The sequence below is a fragment of the Crotalus tigris genome, unplaced genomic scaffold (assembly GCF_016545835.1).
Source record: "Crotalus tigris isolate CLP2741 ecotype Arizona unplaced genomic scaffold, ASM1654583v1 scf7180000017733.2605024, whole genome shotgun sequence".
NCBI classification, from domain to species: domain Eukaryota; kingdom Metazoa; phylum Chordata; class Lepidosauria; order Squamata; family Viperidae; genus Crotalus; species Crotalus tigris.
The window spans coordinates 2,253,273-2,269,739 of NW_024096600.1; the positions used below are offsets into that span (position 1 = coordinate 2,253,273).

General features: G+C 40.4%; 1 protein-coding gene across 50 annotated transcripts in view; it reads right to left on the bottom strand.

Annotated features, from left to right (window-relative positions):
* Window positions 1-1,265: 1,265 nt before the first annotated feature.
* The window catches only part of TTN (titin), a 313,395-nt gene continuing 298,193 nt past the window's right edge, over window positions 1,266-16,467 (bottom strand). For 49 of the 50 annotated variants that reach the window (XM_039339406.1, XM_039339428.1, XM_039339419.1 and 46 more), the window contains 13 exons: window positions 16,145-16,444; window positions 15,604-15,906; window positions 15,174-15,476; window positions 14,481-15,065; window positions 13,674-13,979; window positions 13,272-13,571; window positions 11,924-12,499; window positions 11,522-11,827; window positions 10,831-11,424; window positions 3,993-9,946; window positions 3,752-3,905; window positions 2,690-2,974; window positions 1,266-2,560 (listed from right to left, as the gene is read on the bottom strand). In XM_039339406.1, the coding sequence (XP_039195340.1) occupies window positions 2,268-2,560; window positions 2,690-2,974; window positions 3,752-3,905; window positions 3,993-9,946; window positions 10,831-11,424; window positions 11,522-11,827; window positions 11,924-12,499; window positions 13,272-13,571; window positions 13,674-13,979; window positions 14,481-15,065; window positions 15,174-15,476; window positions 15,604-15,906; window positions 16,145-16,444 (10,259 nt within the window). In that variant the 3' untranslated portion in view covers window positions 1,266-2,267. The remainder of the gene's footprint in view (window positions 2,561-2,689; window positions 2,975-3,751; window positions 3,906-3,992; window positions 9,947-10,830; window positions 11,425-11,521; window positions 11,828-11,923; window positions 12,500-13,271; window positions 13,572-13,673; window positions 13,980-14,480; window positions 15,066-15,173; window positions 15,477-15,603; window positions 15,907-16,144; window positions 16,445-16,467) is intronic. The other variant, XM_039339418.1, reaches the window with a different exon arrangement.

Sequence of the window (16,467 nt, forward strand, 5' to 3'; positions counted from 1 at the left end):
AGAAGAAAACCAGCCTAGAACTAAGGACTTGTGAAAACAGCTAACCAATGAAAAGGCTTGCCTTCAGAAGTTGTGGGTGTTCCATCACTGGAGGCTTTTAAAAAGAGATTGGATATTCCATTGTCTGGATTGGTATAGATCCCCTGCTTGAGCAAGGGGTTGGACTAGAAGACCTCAAAGGTCTCTTGCAACACTGTTATTCTTTGAGAGAAGTGCTGCCAACCTCTCCCCCTCCCTTCGTCCCTTTCTGGGCACAGAGAGAGGAAGGGAGGGAGGGAGGGAGGGAAGGAAGGAGGGGAAGGAAGCAGGAAGCAAGGGAAGGAAAGAGATGGGAATGAAAAGGAGGGAAGGAGGGGAGGAAGGAAGGAAGGAAAGGGAGATTGGAATGAGAGGGAGAGAGGGCCTGAGGGAAGTCCTGCCTTAGCATTTGGCCACCAGCAGCCCTGTTGCCCTTTCGCCATCCCCTGGTGGTCTCCTATGCTATTGCTGAGGATGCTTTGGTTACAAAGCTAGGTCTCTTCGCATGGAGAGGGAGTGGGCCTCCCTTTGACCCATGCACTTTGCCCTCCTGCACCCACCATGGAAAGTGAGCAGAGCAGCTGCAGCAGCCTCGAGGAGGAGGTAAGCGCAGATGGGTGCCCCCTCAGGGAAGTGTGGCTGGGCTAGGGAGGGCTATGGAGTCCTGGTGCTGTGGGAGTTCAAGGGCTGGGCTAGGCACTTGACCTCTGCTGCCCAGGGCTCCGGGAAGTCCGTGCCACTGTCCAGCTCCCCCTGCACAGCCTGAGAGGGACAGTGAGGCTCCTCCAGTGAACCATACCCCAGCGCTCATCCTGGTCCCACCCCCCTCTGCTGGAGACCCACGGATCCTCTCCAATCCTGCCCAGGCCCACAGAGGGGCCCCTGATACGAGTGCGGGGTTAAGCTGGTCATGCCCAACCAGTAGGCCACCCCTATGCCAGCCACCCCCACCTGCCCCCCCCAAGGGCAACCACAATGCTGATGTGGCCCTCAATGAAATTGAGCTTGACACCCCCTTTAAAGGGTTCATTTTGTGTATGTATAAGATTAAACATTTAAATAGGAGAAACTGTGTCTGGCAACAATCCAAAATCATATAGCTGAATTTCACAATGTTAAGGAACTGAAGGCTCATTTACAGTTTCTGGATCATGGGTTACCCTCCCCCCCACCAACAAACAGAGGTTGAAAGTAGGAATGCAATAGAACACAGAGGGAAAAGGAAGAAGAACCAGGACACAGAGTGGTAATGTGCAGGTGGCATGCTTTATTTAAAAGGAACATTATCTCAAGGAGGTTCAGTAAAATAGCTAAGAGCTCACTAACAGTTTACTACTTATGAAGCTAAACTAAATTTATATCCAGGGCTAAATGTGATGTTATAGCAACAGTTTATATTTTCTTTAAACTGTGGTTCAGAACTTAGTTACCCGGACTTGACATTATCTACCTAAATACTAACACTATTACACAATCACTGCATCCAAGGAACCTCCAAGAGTTGGCACTGCTTCTGTCCATGAGTTCCTAAACAGCTTCATTCAACAACGGGATAGCCAGGTGATGTTACTTTTTTTGTAAAGCTGTTCAGGCAGTCATTGTGCCAGAAACAATGCATAAAGAGGCGATGAACAAAATGCTGGCCGCTGACATTTTGTTCCATCTATGGTCAATCAGTCATGAGCAAAATAAAGTTTGACTTTGATCAGACCCAACATAAGCTATTAGAGTGAGGCTTACAGGAGGGTAAATGCAAACCTCACCAATGGCTTATGTGTCTGATTGCAAATAAATTCATGCACGCATGAAACGTGCACAGCATCATCTCTTAGGTGTCAGGAAAGGAGTCTTCAACAGGGAGCCTCTCTACCTGTTGAGGCAATCTTAGACATCAACTTTGTGTTGAGGCACCAATATTAGTTCAATGTTGAGCAGGGTATTCGTTCCGTCAGAAACTTTCTCCTACCAACGGTTCCAAAAGTTACATTTTCAAATGTCATAAAATAAATGGTACAAATCTCCATAACCGTTATCGTCGGCTATATACAGTATGTACACGTCACATGAAAAACTATGTTTTAAAAGTCACCTAACGATGACTATAAGTCATAGTGTAATTTCCAGGATCTTGTCTCGTTCAGAAAGGTATAAAAATACTATTTTAAAAACTATATATTTACAAATCAGTTATTTGAGTCAATATGAGTCACTTGGCAGAAGTCAAGTGCAAAGAAAATAATTGCACTTTTCTATATTGATCGAATGTTAATGTTCACAGTGGCAGAGTCAATGCCAAAGTCATTTTCTAAATTCAGCGTGTAAAGGCCCTCATCGTTCTTCTGGACATCCATTATGATAAACGTGGTTAAATCTTCACAGGTTTCAATATGGAATCTGCCCCCCTGACTAGAAATATTTTGCCCTCTGCGGGACCAAGTTATTTCAGGAGTAGGTTCTCCAGAAAAAGCACAGGAGATGGTCAGCACCTTTCCTTCCTCGATGGAGATATCACTTGGAAGTGCTTCGATTTTGGGAGGTATCCCTTTGCAAAACAAGAAAAAAAAAGTTGATAATTAATTTTCAGTGGAGGTTCTGACTTCATTGGGAAGGGAGGTATTCTAAAGGAAGTAGCAGGGGTTTCTCTAGGTCTACATATAATGGTATTGCTCACCTCTCATACCAGATTTAAGCAAGCTACTAGTTGAACTTTCCATTTGGGTCAGACTAGATTTCCCCGTTATACTGCTGGAGCTCATCTCTACAAAGGATTCTTTCATGGAAGACATGCTTTTGGCTGACATGCTTGCAAATTTCATTTCAGTCATACTGCTACTGCTGAACGAAGCTTCTTGTTTAGAAGCGGACATTTGAATTGACTGTGAAGAAAAACTCTCCTGCATGCTTGCTTCACCACTTCTCCTCAACACTACCTCTTTTGGAGATTCTTCAATTAGAGCTGTGGAGCGTAGCAAACATACATGGAAAAAAAGAACCAATGACACCACATTAGCTGGTAAAGACGCATGTTCTCCAATGACTTTATGAAAAGAGAAACAGGAATGGCTTGCAATTTGAGGAAAACTGGTTTTTGACATAAGGTTCCAATAACGGATAATAACGCAAGAATGCTCTTTTTCCCCTCTCTATCTTAAATAAATTATTGTTACAATGATCAGGAAAATATAACTTAAAATTACTAATTCAAATTATAATTACTAAAGAATTGTGAAGAAATACTTAGAATGGTGCTTTGTTCTCCTTATTTATATTCATTGAAAGCACCATTAAAAAATACCACAGTTTTCCTTAAATACAAGTCTATGTACATATAGATAGCAAACACAAAGTAACCCAATGGTTCCTCGGATATGTACAACCTTATATTTTATCTGAAAACTTCCAATACTTTTTAAAATCCTGAAGGCTGTGCACCTTTTGGAATTTAATATTCTTGAGAGTTTTTTAATTGGTTATCACCAGAACCAAGGGGTTAATAGCCAAGATATGTTAGGATACTTGAAAGCTTTATGGCAACACTGAGCTGGTATGAAATGTTTTCTTAAATATTTATTATATGCTTATTTAAATATAGTAACATCCTCATTTATATTGCACTTTAGATTCAGTCCATAAAGTGGTACTTCATTAAAGAATTCACAAAATCAGCTGCTTTTCTTATATCACTTAAGTCTTAATGCCATTAAGAGAAAACTGGAAGACAAAATAAACTTACAAAGGACGGTCAAGGATGCTGTTGCAGAGCATTGCCCATGAAAATTTTTTGCTTTGACTGTGTATTTTCCACTATCGCTCAATGCAGCATTTTGGATTGCCAGAGAATAAACATTCTTTGAACGATTCACTTGGATGTTGGATGAGAGAGCAATCTGATAACAGGAAGAGAGGTTTAATTAAGGTCATGTTTAATCCATGCATGCAAATAAATTTTTTATGGCTAACAAATAATTACTTACTGGTTGATTATCTTTAAACCAGTGGATCTCAGGAGAAGGATCTCCAGTGACTTCACAGGTAAGGAGCACATTTTGTCCTTCATTAACATTTTGGGATCTTGGTTGAGTGATGAAGGTTGGGGCATTTGAAAAATCTTTGGAAACTTCCATTTCAAAGTGACATTTGATGATACCATCTTCTGTCTTTCCTTCACAGGTAAGCATTCCTTCATCTTTCTGAGTAGCCTTGCTAATGGTCAATGTATGGTCACTTCCAGATACACCATATCTATAATCTTCAGAGTTAGCTAACTCTATTCCATTTAGCAGCCATTTTACATCAGAAGCATTGGAAATATTGGCTTTGAGAACAGTTCTTTGGCCTGCCAACACTGACATTTTGGTGGTAGTGGCTTTAACTTCTGGGTAAGGCTTCTTAATATCTTCAGGTATTAGAGACTTCTTAACAATTTCCTCTTGGACTACTGCCTTTTCTTGAGTAGTCACTGTAGCTTTCTTTTGGGCAGATAATTCAAGGACTTCTGCTTCTTTCTGAACCAGCTTTTGCGTTTTGGCTAAGCTTGATATCTGAGTACTTATATTTTTGAATGCTTGTCCAGTAAACTGAAAGCTAGTTTTAGAAGAGCCATCTTCTCCGATAATCTCACATGTATATTCACCCTGGTCAGAGTCCTGAAGGTTATGAATGTTAAGTTCATAAGTTCCATCAGCTGCATAATGAAATTTGAAACGATCATCTTCTTTTAATTTCTTGCCATCTTTATACCAGGATACTTCTCGAACACTTAACACACTGCTTTCAGCTGAGCAGAATAGTTTTACTTTATCACCAGAAACATCAACCTTCAGTTGTTGTGTTATCTTGGGAGCAACAGCAACTGGCAGGTCTGTTTTTTCAGCCGGTACGGTTTTCTCTGCAGCAGTTGATTTTGCTTTGGAGGGGGCAGGAGATGGTTCAGGAGACTTTACTCGCTTTGGAGATTTTACTCTGTCTGGAGATTTCACATGACGTTCAGGAGACTTGACCCTTGGAGGTGACGTAACTGCTTTTTCTGGAAGCCGTTTTTGTTGAACGGTTAAACTAAAGTGAGCTTCCTGCCTTCCTTCAGAATTTTCTACCACAACAGTGTAGCTGCCTTCATCTGAGATCTGAACAGATGAAATTTCAAATGTAGACTTATATTCAGTGCATGTCACGTGATAACGCCCGGAAGAAACAAGAACTTGTCCACCACGTAGCCATGTCACTGTTGGTGTTGGTTCACCATCGGTGTCACAAGAAAATCTTGCAGTCTCTCCTTCAGAAACTGTGATTGAGCGGGGTTTTGTTAATATTGTAGCAGGTAGAGTGGTTTTAAATTTCCGGTGCACAGCTTTTTCTTCTATTGATTTTTCCTCTGACGCACTGATTTTCTTTTCAGCAGAAGCATGACGTTCATATGATGACAATGACTCCCTTGTTGCTGTCAGTTCTGACTTGACTTCTCTTACCGAAGAGCTTGCTTCAGTTTCAGAAATTTTCTTAAATGAAGAGATTGCATATGTATCAGTTCTTGTCAGATCAGGAATAACAGTTCTAGGAACTTCATCATCTCTGCGCTGGGAACTATATGTAGTATAGTCTCCTCCTATAACTTCTAATGTTGCATAGTCCGTACATTCTCCCCTATAGTTTGTGCACACAACACGATATGTGCCACTGTCATCAATATGGCAATCAAGGATCTCTAAGGTCAATACACCACTAGTGTTAGTGGAATGTATCTTATGGCTCTCATGGATTTCAATACCATTATGAAACCATTTCACCTCAGCAGTTGGCTTGGACTGAACATTCAGAATAAATCTGGTGTTGGTGCCACATGGGACTCGATGTGAGCGCATTCGTAGAGTGATGCGTGGAGCATGATCTAGAGTGAAGGGTTCTTGAGTCAGAACTTCATATTTCCTTTCCATTGTTTTTTGAGTTTTCAGAGCAGCTTTCATGGACTCATACCTGGAAAATATATCAAATCTTGCAGTCCTTTCAAATCTAGAGAGAGATCTCTCACTAGATACTGGACTTGGTGAACGTGGACGAGTTCTTTCTGGCGTGGGAGATCTTCTCTCAGGTTCTTCCACAGGATGTGAACGAGGTCGAATTAATTCTGACACAGGTCGCATCAGTTCAATATAAGTTGGAGAAAGAGAACGTCTTCTTCTAAGTAACCTTGAAGGAGGTGAATATTCCCGATGAACATGCCTCACCATTTCTATTTCCTCTTCTTCCTCTTTTGATGTGATCTCAGTTATTTCTTTTTCTCTCCTTCTTCTCAACCGTCTCTTTTCTTCTTGTGACATATATTCCAGTTCACTCTTGTATTCAGAGAGCCGCTGTCTAGTAGTAACTGGTCGTAGGAGTTCTTCATCTTCTTTCTCAGCCATTATTCTCTCCCTTTGTTTAGATGGTCTATAAGCTGCCCTGTCATGACGTTGTCGAAGCTGTGCATAAGTTGCAGTTGTGTCTTCTTTAGAGGGTATATGATAGCTTCCATATCTCAACTCTCTTTCTCTAGATAGTTCTGCAGCTCTCTGAGCTTCTGTTGCAGAGTAATGAAGAGAGGACAGTTCAAAGCGTGGAGGGCTTCTGCTTGGAGGTGAAGCAGAAAAGCCTAACTCCAATTCTTCTTCAAGTTGCAATCTTTCTTCTTCAGTTCTCTTCATGGCCAAGTAATCATCAACAGGCAGAAGCAGTTCTTCTTCAGATAAGTCACCAAGGGATCGCCTTCTTGGCCTATAATAAAAGTCATAATCAGGAGATGGTGTACGACGACGTGCTGGTCTCACTATTTCAAGATCATCTTGTGACAATTTAGGTATGCGCCACTTAGGTTTATATTGATCCGAAATGCGTGGCAGTGGCATCACATAGAATTGTTCCCATCTGGAGAGACGAATGCGCTTGGGTCGCTTCTGAACAATTCTGTCAAGTTTTCCTGGCATTTCATATTGGTCTCTCAGCTTCTTGTACCACTTCATGTCTGACATAGGCACAAATAATTTGATATTCTGATCTTCTTCAAGAGCAGTGGCCACGCGCCTGCGGGGCTCTGGGATCTCGTAAGGCATCCGGAGTCTTTTTTCTTCTTTAATTTCTTCCTTCTTCAGTTCAAATTCACCTTTGACAGTTTTTGTGGTTACAGCTGGTTTGTATAGAATAGCAGCTTCTCTCAGAGCTTCTTGGGCTACTTGTGTCAATGGAACAGATTCTGTTCTGGAAAGAATTTCTGCCATTCTCACAGTCTTGTCAATTCTTCTCTGTACAACTTTTTGCTTCTCTTCTTCAGACTTATATGCACGCTTGACATATCTCAAGCGTTCTACTTTCAAGTAAGCCTGGCAGCTTGTAGAACCAGCACTGTTTGTAGCAGTAACTCTATAATAGCCACTGTCTTCAGGCAAGGTATCCCTTATATGTAAAGCATAATAATCTAATCCTTCATGTACAATTTCAATATTGGGACTAGCTGAGAGAGGCTGACCATCTTTTTCCCATTTCAGTATTGGTTTTGGAATGCCAGAGACTCTTATCTCAAAGCAGACATTGTGGCCTTCTTGACATTCAGCATTTGCCAACAGCCTTTTGAACATGGGTCGCAGAGTGGTAGCTTCGGCAGGAGCATGATGAACAACAGTTAGTTTAGCTTTGCAGCTATCCTCACCGTATTTGTTACGTGCCAGCACAGTGTATTCAGCATCATCCTCCTCATTAACGTTGTGGATTAGAAGTTGATAAAGACCTTTATCTGCTTCAAAGATATACTTCCTATCATCATCTCCTGGTTTGATTTTCTGACCTGATTTGAACCAGGTTACACGAGGTTCTGGGTGAACTGTTATAGTTACTCCAAACCGGATATTTTCACCAACATAGGCTGTTCGGTTATATAGAGGCAAGGTAAATTCTGGCGGCTTCTCCAAAAGTCGCATGGTATCTACTCGGCGCTTCACTTTCTTGACAGTTCTGCATCTGTAATAGTCAGAAACTTCTCTGACACCTTTAACAAATAGTTCTGCATAGGAGCTGTCTTCCCCATAGTCATTTACAACTTTGCATCTATATGTACCATCATCTGCTTTGCCAATATCTTTGACGTACATTGTAGCTATGCCTTCATGGTAGGTGATTTCATATTTTTCACTGTTTTCCAGTTGTTTTACTCCAAAATACCAGTTCACTTGTGTGGCCGAGTCATAGTTTTCAATTTTGCAGACATATTTGACATGTCCACCTTCTTCCCCAACAGCATGCATTATTTGACTAGAAAGCGGGCCAATATCAATTGATGCCACTTTAACTTTAGCAACAGTAACTCCCCTCTGAGATCTGACAGCACCTCCCCATGAAATACGGGCAGTTGATATAACGGTACTCCATTCCTTCTTCACCAGTGTTTGGTAGTAACGTCTGTGTCTTAATGTTTTGATTACTTTAGTGCTGGTTTTCTCAGTTCTCTGCTTCAACCATGGATGGTTAAGAGCTTCTGTAGCAGTCATACGAGATTTTCTTTCTTTTACTAGTAAGCGGTCAATAAAGTCCAAGGCCTCAATACTTATATCTTTGAAGGCTTCGTCATCAAAATTGTATTCAGCACTGATGATGTTGTCTACTGTCTGTTGGTTTGTTTCAGCAAGGAAAGGATTCAGGCCACTGAGAAGTACATACACTAGCATTCCAAGTGACCACATATCTGTGGCTGTGCTAACCAGATCATGTTGATGGACTTCAGGACCATAATATTCAGGAGAAGTGAACTGAAGCCTAAAATTATCACCGGGTTTCAGTTGTCTTGCCTGGCCAAATTCAATAAGTTTAATTGTAGAACTTCTTCTTGTGAAATAAATAATGTTGTCAGGCCTGATATCAAAGTTTCCAATGCTGTGACTGTGTAAGAATTCCAGGGCTTCACATACTTGGCGTACATAGCTTACAATTTCTCTTTCATTAAGTTCAAAACCAGGAGTGTTCAATCTTTCAAAGATGTCAGCTCCAGAGATGAATTCAGAGATCATGATCAACTCTTCTAAGCTTTCAAATGATTCATGAAGATACATAATATTTCTGTGTCTAGCAATGTTTAGGATAGAAATTTCTTTCTTTACTAGTACTTGATCAGCACCTTTAACTTTGACAAACTTAGCCAAGTAAGTCTTCTTGGAAGCAGTCTCAATGCACCGGTGAACAATTCCAAATTGCCCACGGCTGAGTTCTTCAGCAATCATATATCTATCATAGAGTTCCTTTGTAGAAGAATGAGCTGCCTTTGCTGTGGTGACTTCTCTGGCCTCATCAACTTCTTCATCGTAGTTAATTACTTTTGCCTTATCTTCTTTGGTTATAACAGGGTCTGTTGGTTCAGAAGGCTGACTCTGACCAAACTTATTTTCTGCTATAACGCGGAAGACATAGCTTGTTTTACCAAATAGGTTTACTACAGTGTATCGTGTATCACGAGCTTGACCAACACGGATCCATCTTTCAGCTGTTGTAGCACGTTTCTCAACAGTATAATGTGTGACTCTACTTCCACCATCGTTGGCTGGAGCATTCCAGGTTAAGTTGACAGAATCCCTTGAAACCTCACTTGCTTTCAATCCTCTTGGCGCATCAGGGACGTCAGCCACATCTAATTCAACTGTTTTCTGATCAATGCCAAATCTGTTCTTAGCACAGACAATGTAGAAACCTGCATCTTTTCTGTCCACCCCATTAGGGAAAACAAGGGATGTGAAGGATCTTGTAACAATGACTTGGTAATGTCCATTTGTATCAATGAGATCTTGTCCTTTCTGCCAAGTGATCACTGGATCAGGCTTGCCACTGAACGGAATTTTGATGCTAACAACTTCACCACGAAGGGCGTGAACTGCTCCCATACCTTCCAGGTTTTTAGGTAAGTGGATTTGAGCAGGAACTATTTAAAAAAAAAGCAAGACAAGAAAAATTAAATTAGCAAAACTGAATACAGTAAACAAATTTAATTCTGTTTTTAACAGAGGAAAACTGATTCTTAGAGAGTGGGACATTTCTGCAGCTTAAAGGCTAATATTTGAAATTTACTTTTTGCAATAAATTCTTTCCATTGCCAAATAATCAAAGAGTATTGTTCATATTATAATATTTGGAAATTGTCAACACAAAATGCAGCTTTCAACAATTTTGCCAGAGCTTCTTATTAGATAAATACATCAAAAAGATTTATCTAATAGCACGATAGAAAGTTAACTGAAATATTTCACAAAAGCCATGCTAAAATTATGAATGCCAATTTAGGCAAAACTGATTTTTTTTTCTATGATAGAAGCAGTTGTGAGATATTTGTTCCCTGAAAATGATGGTACAACATATATTAATTGTTTTAAAAATGTGTTCCATATATTGTTTTTTAAATTATGTATCTTCATAAAGTTCATTTTTCGAAGTACAGAAGATTATTCTATAAGGCTTGCTGTTGAGATGAGATTCCATGCAGTGGTAGCTTGTCAAAAGCTAATCTAACCCTACCCAGAGGTGGGATTCAAATATGTGAACAACCGGTTCTCTGTGTGGATGCTGTTTCCGGAAGTCCATTCTGGGCCTGGGCAATAAAAAATCAGCTACCAGTTCTACCGAACTGGTGCAAACTGGCTGAATCCCATCACTGACCCTACCCCTCGCTCTGTTAGCACTGAAATTATTGGACAAAGGTCTTAAATATAAGGAATCAAAAGGAAGTTTGGATTTTTGCCCATCAGCTTGCATTTAAAAAATAAAGAAAAAAATAATTGTAATTTTTTTAAAAAAACCCACATAATTTACCTTCCACATCTAAAGAGGCAGTTCCAGAAATAGATCCTCCTTGGTTGGTTGCTCTCACTTGGTACACAGTAGCATCGTCGTCTGTTACATTTGTAATCACCAATTGATGATATCCTCCCTTAAATTCTTGTATCTTCACCTTTTCACCGTCTGCCATAATCTCCTTGCCCTGCCTGAACCATTTTACAACAGGTTTAGGGTGACCGGTGACTTTGCAAACAAATGTGGCATGACCTCTAAATTTCACGTTCAGATTTCTGATTTCTTCTTTGAAATGTGGTGCCTGAATTGATATGTCAGATTTGGGAATGATCGGTTGTGAAATTTCACTCCATTCACTCTCACCACCCAGATTTTCACATTTTACACGGAATTCATATTCCAGACCTTCAATAAGGCTTGTGACAGAATAGACAGTTTCATGAATTTCTTCTGTGGTAACAGCAATCCATTTGTTCTGCTTCTTTTCCCGCTTTTCAAGGTAGTAATTTCTAATCTTTGAGCCTCCATCACTTGCTGGTGGCCTCCAAGATACAATGCAGGAATCTTTTGTAATAGCAGATACACTTGGCTGAGTTGGTTGTCCTGGTTTTTCTGTAACATAAAACATTTCCGGGACATGAAGTTGATTTGCTTAGTAGCCAGTTATAAATTCAACAATGGATTGTGATTTATTTTTACATGTACTTACCAAATGGTGTCTTGATAATAACAACTGAAGACACTTCTAATGCTTCACTGATGCCAAATACGTTCTGAGCAGAGACGCGGAAATAATACCCTGCATTTTCAATTAGATTAACAATCCTACAGGTTTTGCCAGATATGCTTGATGACACCAGTTGCCACTCGGCACCTTCTTTTGCTTCTCTTTTCTCTACAACATAATTTGTGATGAAGGCCCCACCATCATCTTCAGGTGGCTTCCAGCTGATGACTGCAGAGTTCTTCAGCAGAGCTTCCACGACAATTGGTCCTGCAGGTTTATCAGGCTTATCTGCAGAAAAGGAGGCAGTGCATGAAGCCATACACGAAAAACATGGTTGATTACACAGCTTTTTTGGGGGGGAGGGGAGGAAAAGGTAGCACTTACCTTGTATTTCCACACTGAGTACAGTATCAACGCTTCCAAAAATGTTACTGAGCTGCACTTTGTACTTGCCGGCATGCGTCTTGTGCTGTACATTTTTAATGGACAGGTGGGTATAATGCTCCGTGTTCTCAATCGTAATGTTTTCAGTGTTCTTTAAAAGTTTCTTGTCGTGGAACCATGTAATAGCAGGGACTGGGCGACCAATGTAGACAACATGGAGGCGAAGAGTAGAACCTACACCTGCACGGTATTTCTCCTTCAAGGGGAAACCAGGATGGAATTGTGGAGGAGCATGCAATAAGAGCTTGCCGCTGGTTTCAATTTCTCCAACATCATTGGTAGCCTTACAGGTATAAAGTCCTTCATCTTCTTGCTCTTCTGTCAGCACAGACAATGTATGGGTGCGCCCATCGGACGACATCTTGTATTTTCGGCTCTGTACTAGTTCTTTGCCAAAACGATACCATTTAATGTCAGGAAGAGGTCTCCCAATAATCTGGCATGATAGCTGACCTGTCTCCCCTAGGTTTGTAGTGACCTCCTTTATTTCTTGTCTTACTCCGGGGGCTTCTCCAGCTGCATTTATAAAAGAAGAAAGAAAGAAAAAATGCTAAATGTTCCCTATTTTGGGGATATCTTTTATTTTACTAGGCTCCATCTTTTCAACCAAAATATTATAGAATTACATATAATTTTTATTTTTCTAAACATTAAAATCACATTTAGCTTCATTAGTACTGTGATTAGTACTGTATTTATCATATTGTGATTCCACTCGGCAGAAGAAATATACGGGTAGTCCTCAACTTACAACAGTTTGTTTAGTGACTGTTAGAAGTTACAATGGCTCTGCAAAAAGTGATTTGTGACCATTTTTTCACATTTACTACCATTATAGCATCCCTAGAGTCGTGCAATCAGAATTCAGATGCTTGGCAACTGGTTCGTATGTATGATGGTTGCAGTGTCACAGGATCATGTGATCACCTTGGGTGACCTTCTGACAAGCAAAGTCAATGAGGAAGCCAGAGTCACTTAACACCTGTGTTTCTGACTATACAACTGCAGTCATTCACTTAACAACTGTGGCAAAAAAGGTCATAAAATGGGGGCAAAACTCATTTAACTGTCTTGCTTAGCAACTACAATTTTGGACTCAGTGGTGGCCATAAGTCAAGGACTACCTGTATTAAATTTCTCAGTCTGTATGTTAGAACTGTCAAGTTGTTTCTAAAAGTATACAATCAAATCAACCAACATTATGGATCCCATAGCATTCTTCTCGTTACTTTAGTATCTTCTAATGACTTTGTTGATTGTACCATAAAATACAATGAATAAATCTTACATGTCAGTTTTGTCTTCACTGTCATTGCTGTTCTACGTGGCCTGCTGATTCCAGTTTCGTTTTCTGCGAAAACTCTGAATTCATATTCTGTAGCTTCCAGCAAGCCTCCCACCATAAATTGTCTGTCTTTGATGCGTTCTTTATTGCATTTTTTCCATGCGGTCTGTCCATATTGGCGATATTCAACCCAGTATCCAATGATGTCCTTACCACCATCACACTCAGGGCGCTCCCATTCTAGAGTAATACTATCTTTAAATATAGAAATGATCTCAATTTCTCCAGGCTGGCTTGGTTTATCTGTAAAATGAAGGGGGGGGGGGAAATCATAAGAAATGAAGTGTTATCTTCTCCAGAATGTTTACCTAAATGCCTTCTGATATTGTTATTATATTTACATACCAAATGGATCCTTGCACAAAACTGGTTCAGAAGCAGGGCTAGGTTCACCTTCGCCAATATCATTTTGGGCGATAATACGGAACTGATATTCAGCATCTGGAACCAGTCCTGTGACCGTATACATTGTAGTTGTGATGTGGGTCTTGTTATGCCTGACCCATTTATCAGTAGATGTTTCTTTGCGTTCAATATAATAGCCAGTGATACGAGAGCCACCATCATCTCTAGGTCTGGACCAAGATAAGCTGACAGAACTTTTCGTGACATCAAGTATTTCTGGTGGATAACTTGGAGGCTCTGGAGGATCTGTTAAGAAGAACACAACTGTTACTATCCATCTTCCCCCAGGAAAACTGAGTTTAAATCTCTATTCAGTTGTGATATTTTAGAAATGGCTAGTCATTTCTAAATAATAACGACTAGGCTAGTCATTATCTTTCATCCTAACCTAACCATGGTGAGCCATGGTGGTGCAATGATTAGAATGCAGTACTGCAGGCTTATTCTGCTGAGTGCCAGGGGTTTGATCCTCATCAGGTCAAGAGTGATTCATTCTTCCATGCTTCCAAGATCAGTAAAATGAGGACCCAGATTCTTGGGGGCAATATGCTAACTCTGTAAACCTCTTAGAGAGGGCTTTAAAGTCCTGTGAAGCGGTATATATGTCTAAATGCTATTCTATCTCACATATTTCCTTTGCGGACATATCAGAAGACATACTTAGTTTTTGCAAAAAAGGCTAAAGAATATATTTTTTTTAGTAACGACACAACAACCACAACCACCAGAACTGAGATGTGTACTTACTCAAAGGTGTCTTTGGCACAACTGGATCTTCAGATTTCAGAGATCTGCTCACACCAAATTGGTTTTCAGCATAAACACGGAAGTGGTATTCCACATTTTCTTTGAGTCCTTTCACCACCAATGATGTACCTTTTACTCTGGAATCAACTGTGTACCAGGCAGTCTTTGGTACTTCACGCCTTTCAACAATATATCCCAATAGATCAGCACCACCATCATCAGTTGGAGGCTTCCAGCTGACTCTAATGGAGCGCCCTTGTATGTCGTCATATTCAAGTGGTCCTTCTGGTGGATTTGGAATGCCAATGACTCTGACTTTGATGTAGACTACCTTCTTGCCACATTTGTTTTCAAGTGTTAAATCGTAAGTACCAGAATCTTCTCTTTCTGCATCTTTGATAACCAATTCAGTATCTGTTTCAGAAGTGGCAATCATAGCCCTCTGGAGAACATCATGTCCGTCCTTAGTCCATTTGCAAATTGGAATAGGTTTACCTTTAATTGGAACAGTGAGCTTAATTACTCCACCTTGCCTTACAAATACACCTTCCAAGTATTTTTCATCCAGTACATAATCAGGATATTCTGGGGGAAGGAAAAAAAAATCTCATGTTAGATACAAAAAGGTTAAATAGCATTCTTAAGTTTTAAGCATTGGCTTCTGTTTAGGGAGAAAGAGTTCAATTTTCTTACCAAGCATTTCTGTTACTTTGGCTGTTTGTGGTACCTCTGCGGGTTCCCCAGGACCTCCAGCATTACAGGCTACAATACGGAATCTGTACTCTGCCCCTTGTGGAAGATGGGTTAGAGTGTATTCACGTATTTTGGTGGGTGTGGTGTTACATTTAGTCCATTCAAACTGGTCCACCTTTTGCATTTCAATTAAATAGCCAGTGACTTTAGATCCACCTTCATCTTCAGGTGGACTCCAAGCCAGGGAAATCGATGTTCTTGTAGTATCTGTAACTCTTGGATTCTGAGGTTTGCCTGGAGGAGCTGGAATGCATAACGAGAACTAGTTAAGAGAACTGCACATTTAACACTGCTTTTCAAAAAGGCAGTTCAACATATTAGAATCTACTATTTCTTAAATATTTCCTAGCAAATATAGTACATTATTTACCAATTGGATCCATAGCAACTGCAGGCTTTGATGCTCTACTTGGTTTGCCAGTGCCCTTAGCATTGATAGCTGTGACACGGTGTTCATACTCCAGGCCTTCAATTAACCCTGTTGACCGGTAGCGTGTCATAGTCACAGCAATTTTGTTTACACGGACCCATCTGTCTGATCTAACTTCCTTGCGTTCCACAATGTAGCCAGAGATCTGTGAACCACCATCCTCTTCTGGTGGATACCAAGTAAGTGTCATTCCATCACGGCAGATATCAAACACTTCTGGAGTACCAGGAGGACCTGGGATGCCTAGATGGATAAAGCAGAAAAAAAATGAGAACGTGATTCCATTTACAGTCATATTACTGTATGTTCCCTCTAATCGTAGTTTTATATTTTTTTCAACAAGTATTTTGTGACCAGTTCAATGTAACTGATTATTTAAGCAAAAGAAGAACAGAATCTATATAATGTTGGGTCTTAAAATATTTCTTTATATCTCTTTTTAGTTTTTAATGCAGAGGGCTAAAGCAAAATATTAACTTACTGATTCTGCTCTTGCATTCTATAATCTCGGATTGCAAGTAGGATCCAATTCCAAAGCGGTTCGTCGCAGCCACACGGAATACGTATTCAGCATTCTCAGTCAGTTTAGAAAATTTAAATGTTGTCCGAGTTACAGATTCAGATACTGGTAACCACCCTGGACGGTGGGCATCACGTTGTTCTACCACGTATCCACTTAATGTTGCACCACCATCCATCTCAGGTGGTTCCCAGGAAATAGTTATAAAAGTTGAATCAATGTCAACTACTCTAATAGGCCCGATGGGTGGTCCAGGTTTATCTGTGGAAAAGAATAATAAAGCA